At 38.3% G+C, this 22020-nt stretch overlaps 1 protein-coding gene across 4 annotated transcripts in view; it reads left to right on the plus strand.

The window, feature by feature from the left end:
- The first annotated feature begins 788 nt into the window (after nucleotides 1-788).
- myom1 (myomesin 1) overlaps nucleotides 789-22020 on the plus strand; it is a 75330-nt gene continuing 54098 nt past the window's right edge. For 3 of the 4 annotated variants that reach the window (XM_031903664.1, XM_031903666.1, XM_031903667.1), the window contains exons 1-7: nucleotides 789-945; nucleotides 6619-6778; nucleotides 13134-13271; nucleotides 14566-14779; nucleotides 17783-17940; nucleotides 19604-19696; nucleotides 21876-21964. In XM_031903664.1, the coding sequence (XP_031759524.1) occupies nucleotides 6645-6778; nucleotides 13134-13271; nucleotides 14566-14779; nucleotides 17783-17940; nucleotides 19604-19696; nucleotides 21876-21964 (826 nt within the window). In that variant the 5' untranslated portion in view covers nucleotides 789-945; nucleotides 6619-6644. The remainder of the gene's footprint in view (nucleotides 946-6618; nucleotides 6779-13133; nucleotides 13272-14565; nucleotides 14780-17782; nucleotides 17941-19603; nucleotides 19697-21875; nucleotides 21965-22020) is intronic. The other variant, XM_031903665.1, reaches the window with a different exon arrangement.

Consider the following 22020-nt stretch of genomic DNA (forward strand, 5'->3'; position numbering starts at 1 on the left):
TCTGTGAAATCCTTAATACAATAATACTTTCTATTTATTTGTATTCATTATTGTACACTTTATTTATGTATAATTGTTATGACCCCTATTTGTTTATTGATTGAATGTTCTGCTGTACAGCGCTGCATACATTAGTAGTGCAATATACTGTAAATAAAAATATACATACATCCATGTCTAGGAAATTCTGTATGTTACCAGCAACTGTTGTGGCCTCTTTTAAGAATTGTGTTGTGCAAATATTTTTACTTTATTACTTTCACAAAACTTTAATGTATTATTTCGATTGAACCTGAATCCCAGAGAATAGATATTTGAACTTTGTATTTGTTTCATATATTTTAATGGGAACACTCACTTTACTCTTTATTTAAAGTGAATTTACCGCTGAAAAGTTCAAATTCGGGCAAGGCTGCTGTTTGGGAGAGCTATTTGTAACCTACATGAAAAACTCCTTTGCCTTCTGGGTACTGCATGTGATCTGGATTTTGCAGTGAGCCTGTCAGTTTGCCACTTGTATGAAGTTGTTTCTGAAAGGTCGGAATTTCTACCAGCAGATTTCATACATTCCCAAATGAAATGGTGGATGGATATGTATAATTGAACCCGTTAATTAGACTGATATGCCAGTCAGTGAAGCAGTATTAGTTAAGGCATGACATTACTGCTTTGCTGTAGGCACAAGTTGATATGAGGAGATATCAGTCTGTGTCTGTCCCTCTCCCTCCCTGTGCTGCTATATTTATCATGCCTTCTGGCCATAAATGGCTTGGACTGTGGCTCTGACATTCCACTGACACCGAGCATTATTTTTGCACTGGACTCACAAGTCCAGTCCTTAGTACTGGTGTCTGCAAACTCTTTGCTGGTTTCAACTTTGCTGGATTTTATTTTCTTCCCTACACGGTTTCCAGGTCTTCCCCAACTGCATTACCCTACACCCAGGTAAGTGGCACTGTCTCTGTACTCAGATATCCGCTGTGGCCCTTTCTGTCATGATAGCGGCTCTGCAGTTAACTCCGTGCATTCCTACAATTACCAGGGCTTCTTATTTGGCAGGGAACATTAACTTGTCCTCCATTTCTACTGCAGCTTGATGCAGAAGGTTTGGCATCTTTTTACATAATTGCTTCTTTATTCTGAGAACTTATTTCAGTGTCAGGCAGAACATATGAGATGGATATCTCCATTAATATTTGGGGTGCCATATGTTCAATATGAGTCACATTGGTTATTAGACTTTCATCATGCCGCTTTGTTTACATTATCTAGCAAGGCCATTTGGCAATTTGATACTAATAAAATATATTCATGTGGCTTTTGTAAACAATTGTATAAATCTGCAAATTAAATAAAAGCTTTTTAAAAAATTTCTTCTTCTTCTACATGTTTTAAGAATACAATCATGTTAGTGGAGATGACAAGCCAGAACTAAAGGTTTCATTTGAGTTTAATTTGCGTGTTACAGTGTGGTTCCTTCGCTTCTTGCCTGTTGCTAATTTTGTTGAGACTGTAAAGCATTTGCTCAGGATAGCACTGACCAGCTGAAAGAGGAGACAGCTGAACTCATCAAATAGTCAGGAAGGTAGAGATGCAGAATTGTGGGCATATGTACGCTGGACTAAAATTGTATTCTGAATTGTTACGCGCAAAAAGAAATGTATTAAAATCTAGTGAAATTAGTTCTTGTTTACTATTATATGTAGCAGATACACAGATCAGGCCCTCTGAAGAGTGTGGTCAGACAACTAATGTTAATTAAATGGTATATTTCATACTATATGATCCCCCTACAAACAGAATATTTTGTCTCTGACTAATCGGACCAATAGGCTCTAATCTGACCAATAGGCTCTAATCTGAACAGACCAAATGGCATAAAATGGTGAAGAATGCCAAAATTGTCCATTTTACACTGGCATTGTATTTTAGCCTCCCCCTGAACAGTAAATACTATGGGGGCATTTACTAATTTTTATCTTATTTTTTTGTTCACTATTGTGTTTTGGGCTAAAACTCAAACTTTTTGTGGTTTTGTATTGTGTCAAAACCATGAAAAAAACTTTCAGCTGTCGAGGTCATGTAGAAGTCAATGGGCAACTGTCCTGTTTCCAATTGGAAGATCCTTCTTTGCTTCGAGGTATTAGAGGTTTTTGGACGCTCCATTCATTGAAAAATTAAATGATTTTGATTTCTGTGTTTTTTCCTCTTTTTTTCATTCATATATTTTCAATTAATATCTTTTAATAAATGACTAGAAATTCATGGTTTTAGTGGAAATGAGTTTAGTTGTGGTTTGAAAAAACTCTAAAACCACAAAAATAAGAATTTTGATAAATGGGCCTCCCCATTACTGTATAAGCTAAGAAACGGTTTTGTGTAACTCAAAAAAATGAAATACATTTTTTATTTAATACTCATTAATTATAATTTCAAGGTTCTGTCTTCAGGAATTAATTAAAGATATAAGTTCAATGTTCACAAATAGCCTGTACCACATCTAATAGCCACCATTTTGGCTTTAACCTGGGTACAACTAAGTACAAAAGACTCCTTCTCTGTAATTAGGCAATATTCCATGACAAGTCTGAGAAAAGTGCAGATACTATATGACAATAAAATTGTGTTAATATTGTGTAAAGTAAAATAATAATTGTATAATATGTGAAATTAAATGGGGGAGTATCTTATAGAAAGGTGCAGTAATGGACTGCCTATAAAATTTTCTGAAACAGTTTTGTCTACAAATTCTATTGGATGAATACATTGTCAGTGATGGAATTTAAACACATCTACAGTGCTGTTCTGTCTTTATATGGCTCAATATTTTTTTACATAAAGACGATTTTGCCTCTTAATCACTAAACAATAACAGAGATCCCCAAACGATGGCTGCCGACCCTAGCCTGGACATAATATCCCTTTTCAGCTTTTACTACAGTTTATTTTTGGAGTATTTACATCAGTATAATGACTATAGTTTCAAAAAAATGTGGTTGTTTAAGGGTTGTGCATAAGCGTGGACAAGGTTTCTCCCTCTGTAACCCATGGCACCAATTAGCAGTTAGTTTCTTCTGCTCTGTCAGTTATGAACAATAAAACAAAGGTTTAGAGGGCCCAGTGGTGTTTCTGTGTAACTCTGCAAGCTTTACTGTAGATTGCAAGCTCAGATGACCATGGCTTCTAAAAATGTTTCCTATTTCTCTTTGGTCTTTGCTTTTATTGTATCCCCTTGTACACTGTAGAGAATGTGGAGATTAATAAAAAAAAATATATAAATAAGCCTGATAATTGGTGATTTGTAGCCCCAAGTTGTATAAATTTAGCCCTAATGGGACTGTGCTTGGCTTTTCAGTTTGATCTATAACCTTTCTTTTTCACAGAAATTGTAGCTAGGCCCTTATTGATTTATTTGGCCAGTTATATCTGTGCATTTTGGACTGAAATTTGTAGCATTTCACTCCATTCAGCAATATTTACCAAAATTCCGAACCTATCAATAAGAAAGTGGAGGAAGAGGAAGCGATAGCATAACCTGTTTTCAACCAAGTTGCAGCCCCTTGCATATAACCTTAGAACTTACCATAATGATGGTGTATTTGTTGTGTTCTGGTGAAACAGCAGCATGGTGGCACAGTGATTAGCATTATGGAGAACAGGTTCCATACCTGTACTTCAACCTTACAGCCCTCTGGTCCTAAATTTGATTCCAGCCAGGGCACTATCTTCAAAGAGTTTGCCCATGATTGTGTGAGTTTCCTCCGTGAACGTCCGTTTTCTCCCACTGCTTGAAAACATACAGGCAGATTAGTTGAACATGAACATATTGAATATGATAGAGACCTTAGATTGTAAGCTGCACAGGTGCAGGGACTGCTGTGTAATCTCTGTAAAGCACTGCAGGTTATTTTGGCCCTGTATAGAATAATAATAATAATGATGGCACTTTGGATAAAACTTGTCATTTCATGATTGTAAGCTCCTGTGAGCAGGGCCTTTTGTTCCCATATTCAATCTGTAGCTCCTTTTAACCGCTTTTAAATTATTGTTTGTTATAAATTAATGTAAAGCACTGCACAACTTGCACTATTTAAATATATTTGTTCAATACCATTTAGAAAGAGTCAAGTATTGAAAGAGATATCATTCATTTTAACACAATATGTACAAACAATCAGTTCTAATTTATTGTAATAATTATTATTATTAGGACATGGGCCATAACAGGCAACCTTCTGCATGTCTGAGTATAATCTACCCACCTTACCTACCATATTTGTCATATCTCTTCTTTTATAAATCCTAGACATGGCACTGTGCAGTGCACTGTGGATGTTAGAGAAAATCACACATTAGGCTATTTTACTATTGTGCTGGACACAAGAGCAAGAGCACTTGGGGGCAGATTTATCAAAATGTGAGTTTAGCTCTTATTCCATAAAAACTCATTCACATTCTATTAATTCCTATGGGATTTTTAGAAACATATTAAGCAAATTGTAAACTTTAACCCACTGATAAATATGGCCCTTAAAATCATAGGAATGAATAGAACATGGGTGAGTTTTTTATGTATAAGCTATAAACGTTTTTGATAAATGTACTTCCAGCAAGTGCTATCAGCACTGCATACAGGAATATGCCACAAATGCTTGCAATCACTTTCTTGTCCCAGAACACCAATTCTAGAAGGGAACTTTTTAATCTAAAAATACATGTAGTATTTGAAGGAGGGCTATTGGGGTAACTTTATGAATAAGTATTGGCCAAGGCCACATGGCAAACCATGGATCATGTGAAAATTCATTATTTATACATGTAAATGATAAAAATAACCATGTAAGGTTAAATGCCAAATTTATTCTTACATTTTTTGGATATTAGTTTTCATTAATATATGAGCCGGATGAATAAGGCTGATGGTATATACTATCCTACTGTCAAAAATATTTTGAAAATGACATGCTGCAGTAGGTCAGAAAGAAACAAAGATGGCTGACTGTGTATTTGGAATTGTTCAGTACACTACAGGTCCTGTTAGGTTGGCATGTTTTACAAAATTCAGGCAAGTGACTATTCCAAGGCCAAAACATTTTCATATGGCTGATCCATTCAAGGCAGTAAAAACAGTGTACTGTATATAAAAGCAACTCGGCAGTTTTTTCAGGACTGAGAGAAATCAAAACATATAATTTGTTGATGGAAATGGATTTTTTGTTCAGTGTGTGTAGCTGGGTTTTATGTGAGCCTTTGTAGCAGAATTGTGACCCACAAAATCTGATTTATTCAATGGGTACCTATTCCTAACTCTACAACAGACTTTAACTGGGCATCCTCCAAAAGAAACCTTGCAAGTGATATTGGTTTAAGAGCAGTTTTAGAGAATTTTGAGAACTGTCTTCATCTACTTGATAAATATCTCTCCAAGCAAAACCTTGAGGCTGCAGCTCTCACCCACACTTTACAGTCCAATCCAAATATATATATTTTTTTAATTGTGCTTTGTGTTGCAAGTCCAACTTTTGGTGACGATGCCTAGGCTAGACACTGGAAAATTGCAAATGCAAATAGAAAATCGTGTAATTTCTTTTTTAAATGGGAAGATTTAAAATATCCAAAGGCTGTGGGATGGTGTGGAATGCCTTAAATGTAGCTCTATTAAGATATTTTCCTAAAAAGGGTTATAAATATTACGTGTTCTATTGACCAAAAATGTTACCAGCTTTGCACTTTTTCGAATAATGCACTAGTTCTGCCAGGCAATTGTTGAAAATAATATTGCTATGGCATTCATGTATGTATTCATATTGTTTCCTATGAGACACCACAAAAAAAACTGGGAAAATGTAGTCTCTTCTTATTCCACACAAAAATCCATCTCAAGATTGTGTATTATCAAGTAAAACATTTGTGAAACATTTAAGGGACATACAGTACATGTGTATCCCTCTGGCCACCCATATACTGCACAAATGTAAGCTTGCCTGCCCAAAGCAGTTGAACTGCTTTGCCTTCAGCATTTTGAGCCAGATGCAGGTGGAGAAAATCCAGACAGCCCATGCCCTAACATTGTACATATATTAGTAGTATCTCTCTTTAATACTTTCCCCCATGATAATTCTAAATGTATTACAGGTATGGGATCCCTTATCCGGAAACTCGTTATGCAGAAAGCTCCGAATTACGGAATGCCCGTCTCCCATAGACTGCAATTTAATCAAATAATTCAGAATTTTAAAATGGATTTCCTTTTTCTCCGTAGCAATAAAACAGTACCTTGTAATTGATCCCAACTAGGATATAAATAATCCTTATTGGATGCAATACAATCCCATAGGGTTTAATTCATGTTTTATTTATTCTTTAGTAGGCTTAAGGTATGGAGATCCAAATTACGGAAAGACCCCTTATCCGGAATACCCTTAGTCCCGAGCATTCCGGATAACGGGTGCTATACCTGTACTAGGTGCATGGATAGGATAGGAGCACTTGCAAAGGGACAGAATGGTACCAAAAGCATAAACTAGTGTTGATGCACAAGTGAAAATGTACTAATATAGTCTTAACAAGCCAATAATGCACAGGAGATTAAATAAATAAATATGTTTTTGTACCCAGTTTAAGAGGTGAACAGAGGTGGCAGGATGTCTTTGCCCTTCTACCAAAAGCACCATCATCACTATGACCGTGGTTACCGCAGCACAGACTTACAGTCAACTCTGAGCCAGTACCAACATGAAGAGAAGCGTCAGTCTGCCTCTCGCAGCAGTCATCTTGGGTAATCAATACATCTCTTACCCCTGATACCAACTAACTTGTTACAAACTAACTGTGTATTTGACCACTTTTTAATTCAAAATAACTGTAGTTAAACACTTACTGACTCTTCCCTATTTGCATCTCTAATTTTAACAAAAATATGGGAGCTGCATTTGGAATAAAGTGACTGTGTACTTGATGTGGACTTGTTTGATGAGACCACCATTGTAATCCATTACTTTTTGTGTGGAACTAAACATTACTTACACTTAAGGGCAGGATTATCACAATTCTAGATTTTTCTACCTGTTCTATCGCGTGCATAAGAAATGTTCCAGAACTTGTTGCTGCCTTTTCCATTCATGGTGATTTATTTTTCGTTGCATGATTTTGTGAGTATTATGCAAACTGTATATCATGTTTGAGAATTTACTTGACAAGTCTTGAAAGTTCACTTGTAGGTGAAGTGATAGATTTCCATTCAAACAAAAGCTGGTGCCCCCATTGGTTTGAATGCATCTCAGGAGCTTTGACCTCCTAAATGGTTTTGTTGGGAAAACAGTAGCAAGGAGTTGCAAAAAAAATGACAAATATAGGCAAATAAATGAAATATTTTTGAGGGGAAAAGCAATTCTGAATCATGTTTAAGTTTATTTATTTTTTAGCCTCAGCCTTTTGATATATTGGCTCCTTAGGTTGGTAGGTTGGCAGAGGTATTCTCAAGCCATGGGTGTAGCATGGATTTCTACAACTTTGTAAATTCCTTTCATCATATAGTTACTATGTTAAGGTGGCCTTACATAGTAAGATTTGCTTGTTTTATTTTAAAGCGATCACATTGCAATGAAGGGGATAGGAAAAGTTGACTGCATCAATGTGTCCATGCAGTCCCTGATCCAACAAAAAAATCAAGCCTGGCTGATTGACTTCTGGCCAACTTTTGCCAGATATTGGTCGGGGAGGACTGTCGGAGGGCCCTATAGACGTACAGATAAGCTGCAAGTCTGCCTTAAGAACCCAAATCGGCAGCTGAAATCTGCCCATGTATGGTCACCTTTATAGTATATATATGTGTTTTTTTAGTGTGTACCAGTAGGCAATTCTCAGTACTCTGATTGGGTCTATTTTGATACTTTTGATTTGGAGATTTCCATAAAAAAAGACCCAACGTCTCACAATATATAAAGTGGCAAGGATAATAAATATTTATTAATGCCAATTCTTTTAAGCAGCCACTCGACATTTAGTGGGGTAGAGTAATTCAGTTCTGCATTTGCAAACTGATTGCTGCTGGACATGTTTTTTGTGATCTCCACAGTATCCATGGTTGCTGGATTCCAGACACCAGGTGTCATGTTATGTGACAGTGATCCAGTTACAGTGAACAGTAGAGACTTGCAGCAAAACACACATTTTTTTTGCATTCTAGGGCACAGAATACGATGGAACTAAAACTTCCAAATAACAAATATAATTCCCAACCCACGGAAAAGGAATCAGATATGGGGCAGACAAGTCTTTTAAGCAAAGACTAAGTGCTTTAAATGCAAAAAGTGTTGGGGAGCAACACAAGCATGGAAAAAGTTCATGGGGGTGCAAATAAGAGCTATAATTGGCTATTTGGTAGCCCCAATGTGGACTGGCAGCCTATAGAAGGCTCTGTTTGGCTTTACACTGGGTTTTATGCAACCGAAACTTGCCCCAAAGCCAGAAATTCAAAAACGAGCACCTGCTTTGAGCCCCCTGGGAGCAACATAAAGGGGTTGGTGAGCAACATGTTGCTCACGAACCACTGGTAGGGATCTCTTATACCCTGGTTCCATATGTTGAAGCCTTGTTTTCATGGGCCATGGAGCAATTCTAGCTTACTGTGACCTCCCTGTTCCAGCCCTGAGTTGATGCCACCTTTCTTTCTAGCATTTTTTAACGGCAGTGTGCCATTCTCTGTAGAAATGTCACTACTCATGGCACTGCCATTCTGGGGATATCAGTTGTTCAAAGATTATTCAATTCCAAACATTTAAACCTGGACAAATCATAGACTTTAGCACTATAACTCTGCATTATCTACAGGGGATAAAGTTATTAATATTGTATGGCAACCATAGATTTGAAAGAAGCGTATGCAAGTGATTACATGTTCTAATCAACAGACAAAAGGCATCATAATGGCAATATTACTCTTTTCAGTCATGCTTCCTTGGTGTAATGCCATTCTCTACATTAATCACAACCTTTCTTGACATCATTAATGTCATAAGGCAGATGCCATTAATCCCGCACATGATCAGGTTTGGGAGGCCATTTGTCCCTTTGCAAATGATTGATAAGATTTAATGAGGTCTTATATTGCAGCACATCTTTCTTCACAAAGCTCTGTGCCATCCCATGTGGTTTCTATGTTGTTCTCCAATCCAGGCTACTTGTTATGACTGCTGACTTTGCTGATATTATAGGAAGAGCAGTGGATAAGGAAATGTTGGCATACTCTTAGGGAAAGATCATGCACTAGGGGTAATCGTTGGTGAAATTCAACTCCTTGAATGTGACGTCCATGCATTGGATTTACAGGCTCAGCAAAACAGACAAACAGCTCTGAATACTGCTAAAATAAATCTTGAGCTTAAAAGAACAGTATGGTCTATGGCAAACGGTACATATTCTGAAAAGCAATGCCAAAGTATTCCCCTGCGGTCTGTCAAAAAAAACAATGCATGGTTTCTTACTGAATCTCTAACTGTTCTCTTGCTCCCAAAACTACAGCCTTTTCCTAATCGGTAACCCCAGGTGTGTGCTAATAAACAGATATTTGGATGCATATTTGCTTTCCATTGCCTGAACCTTGTCATTCCTAGTAATATCCCTCATTCCAAGATAAATCCTCTGTCTATGCTTCTTGTTTATCAGTTTATGCCTCAATGCTAGAATTTAAATCGCCGGTGGGATGGCATACGAGGTGCCAAAATCACCGAAGTTTCCTCTCAAGGCAAATTCGGCAATTTTGGCAAATCGTGCGCTGTGTATGCCATCCCACCCGCGATTTACATTCTAGCCGGTGGGATGGTATTTCGGGGAGATTTGTCGCCTGTGACAAGGGAGATTTGACGTGCGGCAACTAATCTCCCCGTCTGTCACACAGCCCTAAAGAGTGACAATTGTAAGAGGGTATTAACATTACATAACTAGCTGCTTATGTATTAAATAGCAAATTGTAAAACTGGCTACAAGGAAGGATTTTTCTATTTACAACTTTTTTGCATTCCCTCCTAAAATCGGTATCCTAAAATATAGCATTGTGATTAATCAGTGTCAACTATCTAACTAGTTATTTATCTAAAGTTCATTATAAATGAATGTAAAGTGCTGTGTAACTCTCTGGCACTATATAAATAACTGATCATGAGAATCTGTTTATACATGTCTTTTTATATGAGACTGAGATTCAAAATAGGCCCTGGTATTGCAAGTACACAGAGCCCCAAACAGCTGCCTACCAGCCCAATAAATAGTGACTACAGTAAGATGCCATAGACAGTCTGTATTTATTGGGCTGGTGGGGAGCTGTTTGGGCCTCTGTGTACTCAAAATGCCTGGCCCCATTTTTGAATTCCAATCCAGGCCTGGAGGAGAGAAATATGTTTAATTTGACCATGTGGCATTCTACTTTTGCTTTCCATGGATATGACTGGTGGGCAACACTCGGGAGAATGGAAGGCAGAATTTCTCAGTAATTTTGTAAATCTTAGTACTGGAATGTTACCTTCATATCAAAATATTGCTGTGCCACCATCCCCAGTTTAAAAGGGAAGTAAAGAGTAGTGGAGACATGAAACAGTGGAGAGCCCAGGGAAAGAAAGAAGAGGACTACTTAATGGAATACTTTCAGCAAATCAATGGGGCCGAATTCAGAATTCTGGCATTTTCCCATCAGTTCCAATTTTAATGACATTTAATAATATTTTCCTGACATTTTTTACATTTTGACCAAAGCCTCTCATACTTTTCCACTAGCTTTCTCAGGTTGCCAGCTTTGAGAGGTCACATTCTAAATGCTTCCACAGTCTGCTCAAAATTCTGTCACTAAACCAGCTCTGAAGCAGTTGGTAAAGTCAAGGAAAAAATGTTTAGATTTACCCAATTGAACTGCAATGTGTGGGGTATAAGTAATAAGTTCTTTTCTGTGTCTTTTCATAGTAACATAGTAAGTAAGGTTGAAAAAAGACGTAAGTCCATCACGTTCAACCATAATGCCTATATACAGTATAACCTGCCTAACTGCTAGTTGATACAGAGGAAGGCAAAAAACCCCATCTAAAACCTCTCTAATGTGCCGCAGAGGGGAAAAAATTCCATCCTGACTCCAAGATGGCAATCGGACCAGTCCCTGGATCAACTTGTACTAAGAGCTATCTCCCCTACCCCTGTATTTCCTCACTTGTACTGAGAGCTATCTCCCATAACCCTGTATTCCCTCACTTGTACTGAGAGCTATCTCCCCTACCCCTGTATTCCCTCACTTGTACTGAGAGCTATCTCCCCTACCCCTGTATTCCCTCACTTGTACTGAGAGCTATCTCCCCTACCCCTGTATTCCCTCACTTGTACTGAGAGCTATCTCCCCTACCCCTGTATTCCCTCACTTGTACTGAGAGCTATCTCCCATAACCCTGTATTCCCTCACTTGCTAAGAAGCCACCCAGCCCCTTCTTAAAGTTATATAATGTATCAGCCAGCACGACTGATTCGGGGAGGGAATCCCACAACTTCACAGCTCTCATAGTAAAAAATCCTTTCCAAATATTTAAATGGAACCTCTCTTCTTCTAAAAGTAGTGGTTGCCCTCGTGTCCGTTGGAAGGACCTACTGGTAAATAAAACATTAGAAAGATTATTATATGATCCCTTTATATATTTATACATAGTTATCATGTCACCTCTTAAGTGCCTTTTCTCCAGTGTAAACAGACCCAACTTGGCCAGTCTTTCTTCATAACTGAGACTTTCCATACCCTTTACCAGCTTAGTTGCCCTTCTCTGGACCCTCTCTAACTCAATAATGTCCCGTTTGAGCACTGGAGACCAAAACTGAACGGCATATAGATGGGGCCTTACCAGCGCTCTGTAAAGGGGAAGAATAACCCCCTCCTCACATGAATCTATACCCCTTTTAATACAGCTCAAAACCTTGTTTGCCCTTGCAGCTGCTGCCTGGCATTGCTTGCTACAGTCAAGTTTATTATCTACAAGGACTCCAAGGTCCTTCTCCATTATGGATTTGCCTAGTGCAGTCCCATTAAGGGTATACAGGGCTTGCATATTTTTACATCCCAGGTGCATGACCTTACATTTATCCGCATTAAATCTCATCTGCCGCTTAGCCGCCCAGATTGCCAGTTGGTCAAGATCCTGCTGCAAGGATGCCACATCCTGGATAGAATTGACTGGTCTGCAGAGTTTTGTGTCATCTGCAAACACTGATACATTGCTTATAATACCCTCCCCCAAGTCATTTATGAAGAAGTTAAACAAAAGTGGACCCAGTACAGAACCCTGAGGGACCCCACTGAGAACCTTACTCCAAGTACAATAAACAACCACCCTCTGTACCCGATCCTGTAGCCAGTTTTCTATCCATGTGCAAACGACTTCACTAAGACCAATAGATCTTAGTTTAGAAAGTAGTCGTTTTCAGTAGTAAAAATATTGAGAAAAATCACTTAGTAGCAGTCATAACCACTGGGTAAAAAAGTAAATGGTAAAATTTGTCCAATTATTTTTTACTTTGTGCCTAAAATCTATGTGTTATTTAGTAAGGCTTAAGAGTATCGATTTTTTTCATCAGGCATGGTTTCCCAGCAAATTTCCGCATTTCGCCATTGGTGAATTGTTTCGCAAAAATCCGCTGTGAATAAATTTGGCTTGTGTCAAATTAGGCGATGTTGTGTTAACAAAAGTTGGGCGGGACAAAAAAGTTGTGCAATAAATGCATTTTGCAAATTGTCTGCCATTTTGTGAATTTTTCAGCGATGTACAACCGGACAGATTCACTTATCACTACCAGTAAAACAAGTGTTTCAAATACTGAAAATGTTGCAGTTTTGCTTTTGCTTGAATATGGGATATGGAGTTTCCTTCTGTGGCTCTGTATATCATCCTTTCAGTGCAGGTCATAGTCCAGTCTAAACACATTAGTTGCTTAGCTGTAAGCTCTGTCTAGTACTGAGGGCATTATTAAAAGTGGTTAATATGAGCAGTTTGGAAACAAACTCTGTACTAAACTGAAAGGTTTTCACAGATGGTTTGGGTAATATTGGAGTCATGGAGTCATGTGTTTTGCTAATTGTTTTTCTAATGAGTCTGTGGATTTAACTTTAGACTCAAGTCATCTTACACAATGAGAGAAGATAGATCACAAAAGCTAAGTCCCAGGGCAAAGAGAACGAAACATCTAACCCCATTTGAAGACAAAGAGAATGAAGGAGTTGACTATGTGGTTCCAATATTTAGAGGACGGTAAGTATGTTTTATATCTAATTTCAGCCTGGATATTCAATCTCAGTTTTAACACCATGTACCCTGGTAACAGTGCCAAAGCTATACATCTTAAGTTATGTAACTCCAGGATAGCATTTCACTTCCATTTCTCTTGGTATCTTAGAACAGGAAGCAACTTTACTTAACCCCATATTATTATGGGATTGCTTAAAATCCATCTCTTCTCCTCTTTATTAATGCTGTTTTGTTCTTATATTTAAACTATTAAATGGTGCAATTGTCCAGGAAACTTTAAAGAGAGTGTTTTTTTAGCCAATTGTGTTCAGATAAATATCACCCAGTTAAAATGTGCAAAAGGAGTAACCTGCACACTTTTTTCTTTTTAAAGTTTTTATTTCAGTTTTCCTGAAAATAACAAGTACAACAAGAAAATATAAGATAGAAGAAGAGAAGGGAGAAAGGAGGAGAAGTGCCTGGGGGGAACTGGGTAGACTGTTTCTGTTGTTGCAGCCAGGGTTCCCAAATTTTGTCAAAATTTTCTGGACATCCTCTAGCGGGGTATACCAGCTTTTGTTTAGGGAGAGTTTAATTGATCCGTTTCTTCAGAATGCCAAAGAGGAAGGGTTATTCAACGTTCAGGTTAAGAGAATAGAGTTTTTAGCATAGTAAAATAAGTGCAAATAGCACAGTTTCTCATGGTTTTTCATAATAAGACCCGTTATACCCAATAGGCACAGGCTCGGTGACAGTATGTTTGGAAAGTTGAGTGTAAACTCAACTGTCTCTGGCTGACATAGTGCCTCTTCCCACATCTCCTCATCATGATCTGGTATATTGTTAAACCACTTTTGCTTGGTCCTAAGGAGAGTATTGGGTTGCAGATTCATCAAAATCGCATATAAATATGTCAATGCCTTAGATCTTGTCTAACTAGTTTGAGGTATAGTTCTAGAGTTGTATCGGTTATGGGAAGTGGGCCTTGGGGACCTAAAGGCATGTCTTAGTTGATAGTAGCAAAAAAGCATCCGTGGGGGTAATTGAAACTCTTGCCCAAGAGTATTAAATTGCTTGCACTCCCCATTTGAAGTAACATCAGCCAACGTTTTGACCCCCGCAGATGCCCAGGTGCTAATCCCTTGGACCATTGCAAAGTGAGGTAAAAAATTATTACCCCCGTATCGGGGTCTATTTTGACCATTCTGGGCACTCGCTACGTCATTACTATAAATCTTGGCTGTATAAAATCAATATATCTCTAAGGATCTCTAGTCTTTCTTTTGTTTATTTAAAAACCACATTTTTCCTTCTCTAGTCAGGAATATGTGAGTGGAATAACTGATACTGAAGAAGACAGAATTATGGAGACTGCAGGTTATGTAGCGAGAAGGAATCTGTTTTCCACTGGAGAAGGAATAAGTGTATCAAGGGCTTCTTCATCATTATCAGAACATTCCGAGCACTACCAGAAAAAGTCACGAAGTGTTGAGATAAGGGAAAAGGCTGAGCGACTTGCACTGAAAAAGACGGTAATTTAAGAATTTGTAATATAAATGGCATTGCTTTATACTAAACAATACTTTTGGCTTAAGTCAATGAACAGTAGAAATAATTGAATAAATGAATGTGAATCACCTGATTTATTCTTTTAAAAAAATGTTTTAATGAAATGTCCCACTGCAAAACCACATTGTTTAAAGGGGTGGTTTACCTTTCAGGTTACTTTTAGTAATGACAATGTACCTTTTCATATGGTCTTCATTATTTTTTTTTATATTTTTGATCTGACTCTTTCCAACTCTGAAATGAGGGTCACTGACCCAAGCAGCCAAAACACTATTGCCCTGTGAGATTTTTTATTACTTATTTTTCTGTTCAGGTCCTCTCCTATAAATATAGCAGTCTCTCATTCAAACTACTTCCTGGTTGCTAAGGTAATTTGAACCCTAGCAACCAGATAACTGCGGAAATTCCAAACTGGGGAGTTGCTGAAAAAAAAGTGAAATAATTAAAAAAACACAAATAATAAAAAATGGAGACCAATTCACTCAGACCAGTTAGCTCAAAGGTGAACAACACATTTAAAGAGTCCCAATGACTCTGTTTAAGCAACAATAACTGGAACACCAACCAAAGTAAAGGCACTTTCTATACATCTTGCTCTTCTTACTGCTGTCTGTGATAAAAATATGGAATCAGTTCCATGGCCAATGCTGAAGTTATCATCTCAATAGCTCCACTCAGCATTTACTGTATATAGTACATGCAATACACAGAAATACATTTAGTTGGATATTATTTCTCCAATATGTTTACAGCCTAATACACAAAGCAGGCCTTGCAGTGGGCTGCAGAGCTCTATATTTAGCTCAGAAAAGTCTTGAAACTAGGACTCTGAACTGACAAAAGTTTACAGTAATTCTTCTGTGTTAAATAATAAATCTGTTCTCTGCAAATCTATTCTGTAGTGCAACATACACCTACATGTTATTATTTGCAGAATAAAATGTTTAGCTTGGAAACCTGAACTTGACTTGGAAACTTGAATTTAAAACTGGAATATATACATATAGTTATGGATACTTATATTTTGTTTAAGGTGGGGTGTGATCCAATTTTCCCCTCCTGAGACAACGCATACAGTGGAGACTATTGTGGCTGCAGTTCAGAAAGGAACACGTGCAGCATATTTACTAATCATCCCTAGCCACTTTTATTATGTCCCGTCCCCAGTATATGCTGCCACAGCTAACACTACTCAAATGGGCAAACAAAGACCTGTATGTATATACCCTAAGGGCTAAACTTCATGGGAGCTTTTGTCGGATCTTATCAGATAGACAATACTTATCCTACAAGTCAAATGTAGTTGCATGGATTAAAATATAATATAATAGAATTGATACAAAAATCTTATGTGTAACCTACATGAAAGGATTGTCTCCTGACACAACGCACCTGTCAGAAGGGAACGCTGCATGCTGCACCTTCATCCAACATGATAAAATCTGATGGGTCTAACAGACTTCTTTTTTCTCATTGAAATACACTGACTGCTGGATGCAGATGCAGGAGCAAAACCCACCATCTAATCCAACTTAACATTACAGCCTATTAAGATCAGCTTTTGTAGGATCCTATAATATCTTGATACGCAGAAAGGGGTTGTGGGAGCACTCCAAGGCTAAATAAAGTATACAAATACAATGGAAGTGCAACTGATCTGGCCAAATTAACTACAAGCATACAAAAAGAGAGGGGGATTGATCGATTCCCTGGTCCCCTGTTTCATAAGTAAATTATCTACGCTAGTGCATGTGTTTACAAAAACAGAGGTTTTTAGTTACAAAATTATGATCATAAGATTGGTAAGCCACCATACCACATCAAGGTAAACCCCGTATGGTGGTCCTATCTATTTACCTCTGGTCAAATTTTTTAAAGTCTGGCACTCCTGTGCACTGTTGCCATTCTTGACCTGTGGCTTACCAATCTAATGATCATAATTTTGTAACTAAAAACCCCTGTTTTTGTAAACACATGCCCTAGCATAGATAATTTACTTATGAAACGGGACCAGGGAATGTGCATTGATCAATCCCCCTCTCTTTTCCTACAATATCTTGACTGTTGTTTGCTGTTGCGTGCTTTTTGCATGACAAGATCAGATAAAATCTGACCCACAAAATCTGATGAAAATCACACATGGAGTTTAGCCCTAAAGGGTGAAAACCAACCATCTTTATGGAAATGATCTTGGTTATATACACGTGGCGTAGGGCTGATATTTTCGGCAAGCAGAAAAACGCTTGGCGAAAATTCAGCCCTACGCCTGCTACTTGTGCCTGCACCCGAATGAATGGAATACGCTCGGGTGCAGGCACATGTAGCCGATATACGCATGAAAACGCAAGACTTTGCATTCTCACGCGTTTTCATGCGTATATCGGCTACATGTGCCTGCACCCGAGCGTATTCCATTCATTCGGGTGCAGGCACAAGTAGCAGGCATAAGGCTGAATTTTCGCCATGCGTTTTTCCGCTTGCCGAAAATATCAGCCCTACGCCACGTGTGGCATCAGCCTAAAGATAAGTTTTATATACCCATTTGGATGTGGTGCAGTCCAATTTGCTACCTACTTGCTGCAGTCTTTGTTGTCTTAATATGCAATGCAGGGCCTGGATATGCAATGGTTGTTGAATAGTACGTACAGCTTAACATGGGGTGCCTGCAGCTGAAGAGCATGTAAGTCACCCTGTTTGAGCTATAGCCACAATCAGTTTTTAAACCTATGTAGAGAACCTATATTCCCTGCACAATTGCAGCCACCACATCCAGATAACCTGCATTTTGTGTGTATACCCTTATTCAGAAATAGAACACATTTTAATGATGACGGTTTTTAAGGTTTAATCAAACATATAGCACTTTCTTTCTGTATTTGGTGCTTATGGCAAATTAACTAAACCCTTACTTTTCAGTGTTGAGTCTATTAATGGATCCACGGTCACAGTAACATGTTTCCTTTCAGATAGATGACACTGAGGACTTTCACAGAAAGATAAATGAAGATATGCTTCTTCATGCTCCTATATTTATCATCAAGCCTCGTTCCCATACCATCTGGGAGACGCAAAATGTCAAACTTCACTGCACAGTGAGTGGCTGGCCAGAGCCCCGTGTCACATGGTATGTTTCAGGCAAATGGGATGTTTAAAAATAGTTTATTTTTCTGAAATGATGGCAAAAGCTATTGTTAATGTTATTGATTTATTTGACCTCATATCATCTGTCAGTCATTGTTTAAATATTTTACTGAATATTTAGCATATCACTGAATATTCAGAGGTATCAAAACCAGTATAATAATCTTTGTTGCCCGCCAAACATGGTGCCTGAATCATAATAAATCAACCCAAAGTGTATAGGAAGAATTTTGCACCCATTGGCACATTAGAAGGGAAGGTTCACTTTCTGTATTAGTGATGTCACTGTTTTATTTGCGCTCACTGGTCACATTCCTTGTATCGTCGAAATTGGCAGGAGACAGTGTTAGAAAGTGATCTCAAATTAGTTTAGAGAGGATCATATTCTTAGAGCACGACATCCAGCTGCCTGCCCCTAGGACTCCAGCCAATGGCAAGCCACAACTATTGTGACTAATGAATGCATCTGGGAACAAACCACATAGACCCCCATTTAAACCCTGTTTATTAATTTATTGCCATTCTAATCTTCCATTAAACTTGCATAATGAAATGACACCTAATAATATTCTATAACACACGCACACATGAAACACATTTTATAGCAAAATAAAAGTAATAAAAGTTGTTGAGGATATAGGAAAACAATTCCCCCAACAATATGAGTCTCTATAAAAATATATTGCATAAAACAGTTCTATGTTAAACCCCGCTTCATTCAAATAAACCATTTTTTAGAAAAAAATATACTTTTTAGTACAGTGTACCACTGGGAAATCCTAAATAGAAAATGGTACCCCCTTGGATCGTTTGATTCATGATGAACACAAAGTTCTGTCTGCTAAGGTCCCCATACACGGGCCGATTATAGCTGCCGATATCGGTCCCTTGGACCGATTCGGCAGCTAATCGGCCCGTGTATGGGCAGAACTGAGCGGCCTGGCCGACCGATATCTGGCCTGAAATTGGCCAGATATCGATCTGCCAGGTTAGAAAATCCAGTCGGATCGGGGACTGCATCGGCTCGTTGATGCGGTCCCCGAACCGATTGCCCCATGGCCGCAAATGTAATCCGATCGTTTGGCCCCAGGGTTGGATTATTTTTTTTTTAAGCTACTTGCTACCCAATATCGCCCACCCGTAGGTGGGGATATCGGGTGAAGATCGCCAAGCGAGCGGATCTTATAGCGTATGGGCACCTTTACTCCCACACTACTTCCTGTTACAGTTAGAGCTGCATTATTTCCTGTCAGGTCATCTCTGAGGGAGCACACAGCCCATCACTAAATGGTGGCTAAGGAGAAAGAAATAAAAGGGCAATATTTACCACTATACTGTATATAAAATCTGTATAAAGATATAATATCTTGATTAAGTATTCTAAAAGGTATAGGTTTTCTTTAACATTAAACTTCTTAAATATGTGTGACTAGGGGGTGGTGTTAAAGCCATAGTTCACCTTTAAATTAACTTGATGAAGACAGACAAATGTTTTATTTTTGCTCCAGTTTGGAATTTCAGCAGCTATCTGGTTGCTAGGATCCAATTACCATAGCAACCAGCCAGTTGATTTTAATGAACGACTGGAAAATATTCTAATTCCACTATAAACACAATAACATTACTCTGATGTTTTCCTTTTCCAGGTACAAAAACAATGTGCCCATAGATGATCAGGCTCATCCCGAGAAGTATAAAATTGAAGGTGGATATGGAATTCACTCCCTGGAGATCTTCAAGTGAGTGAGAGAGACAAGTAACAGATGCAACAAGTAGTAGAGCTTGACATTTGCTCATGACAGAAGGGCAGGTGGCAGATGGAGCTGGGTATTTATGTAAAGTCATGTACCTTGGAAGAAGTAGCAAGCAAGCTAATAATAGATGAAAAGTGGGTAATTGGAAATATCTAGGAATAATAGAAGAAGACAAGCTTGCCTGAAGCACTCAGTCATGGATAAGCGGCTGCAAAAACGAAATGAATATCACTATTCATAAAGATGTGATTTACTTCTAATGATTATAGGGGTTCAGTTATAACTAAACCTATGTATACATCATTGGTTAGATCCCTCCTTTAGCAGGGGGCTAGAACTTTGAGCTTTTTTAATTAAAAAAAAAGACATAAGTACTGGAAATATTTCTTAGAAGCAGCAACGATCATAATGAGAATGAATGATCTACCTTATGTTTGGTAAGAAAGAGAAAGTGCAGATTATAAAAGGAATGCACCGCAGTCAAACGCAGAAAGGAACGCTTGTGAGTACGAGCCCTTACAGCAAGCAAAACAGCTAGTATAGGAGAACTAAGCATGATGGGACACCAGGGACTTGTCCAGGGTCACCATAGGGGGTAAATTCTGCATTATATAAATGAGGGTGACACACTACATTTTTAATTGGTGCAATGCAGTCAGTTGTAGTGCAACAACAGGAGGCAGAATATCAGATACCCATAATGTAAATTATTTCAAATATCTAGTTTTATTGGAAAGAGCAATTTAATTAAACCAAAGACATTTCTAACATGAGGCCCCTCTAAGGATGAAGGACTATTTCAAATGTGCTTTCTGTCCTTCTCTAAATGTAGCCCTGTCAGCGATGTATATTGCTAGGTGAAATCAATACTCCTGCTAGCCTAGGTCTCTACTTCTTATGATAGCCCAGCACTCGGCATTCACATACAGTATATCTACATCAATATTCACATATATATTCATGCGCACACACACATATATGTTTGTGTGTTTATATACATACAACTGTAATTAAATGTAAATATATGATATGTATGAGTTTTCATGTCTCATTAAATAGAATCCTATTATACAGTAATATTGGTTTATACCTAGTAGCTTGTCCCAGCTGTACTGTGCTGTTATAGCCCTAGCTTCTCTATTGTTAGTAAGAGTTTTGTGCTTTACATGTCATTGTGGTTAGTGTTCCTCCCCCCTAAGCCACAGCCAAATTTCTCTTCTATTTATAGGTCTGTAATAAATTCCTGGAATATCTGTGACAATGGCTTAGAAATTAAAGCATGGCAGATGCCAAATTAACATCTTACAGCTGGGACTGGGAGTGAAATAGATGGAATCAGCCGCTGTGGCCATGATAATTACCCTGTCATACAAGTGTATTGGGAAGATAGGGTGCACATACAATCCATGACTTTATCAAGCCCAGTAACTGAAAGCATTTATTACAGAAGCCAAGGCACGCTATGAAATATATAATAACTATTAATTATGCTCTGCATAAGCTCTGTTGTGTGTTTATAGTATGGGCTAGGTGGATTGGCAGATACGCCTGTACCAGGAATGACACCCATTGTCTTATGCCACACAGGGGTGTAACAACAGTGATTGCAGTGGGGCCCAGTATTGTAAAGGGCCCAGTAAGGCCTAATTAATGAGCATTTTCAATATATCTTGGTAGAATAGGCCAATGTTTTGGGGCTCTGAATTGAATTTGCTGTAGGGCCCAGTAACATCTAGTTATGCCACTGATGCCACAAATGAACAATGACAAGTGATGAGGGAAGTTTTTCATCAGGCATGGATTAGCTGCGAATTTCCGCATTTCACCTTGGCCACGGCACCCATGTTTCACAAATTTTTCACCGTCTTGCAGATTCTGCGGTAGTTTCGCCAATTTTTCAGCAAACCAAAATGGGACAGGTTTGATCATCACTAAATGTGACCTAATGCACACTGTAATGATTAATAATATTTGTGCAGCTTTAATTCCAATATAAGGCTAGTTACTTAAGAAGCATAGCCACAGTTGCTGCAAAACTTCATCTCTCAGTAGCCTCTGGAATAAAAGGAAGTTATTTTTGTTACCTTGTCTGAGTATTAAGTTTGATTTGGATTGCTAAGCAGTCAGTGAGTAGCAACAAATGATACCTGAAATGTCCCCACAGGTGTGACTTTGAAGACACAGCTCAGTATCATGCCTCGGCTATGAACGTGAAAGGAGAAAACTCAGCATATGCCTCCCTCGTGGTAAAGAGTAGGTTTGCAGGACTCATTTCATTGTTGACATTGTTCTGCCCTGAAACTGGATTC

This window comes from Xenopus tropicalis, chromosome 6, assembly GCF_000004195.4.
Source record: "Xenopus tropicalis strain Nigerian chromosome 6, UCB_Xtro_10.0, whole genome shotgun sequence".
Classification (NCBI taxonomy): domain Eukaryota; kingdom Metazoa; phylum Chordata; class Amphibia; order Anura; family Pipidae; genus Xenopus; species Xenopus tropicalis.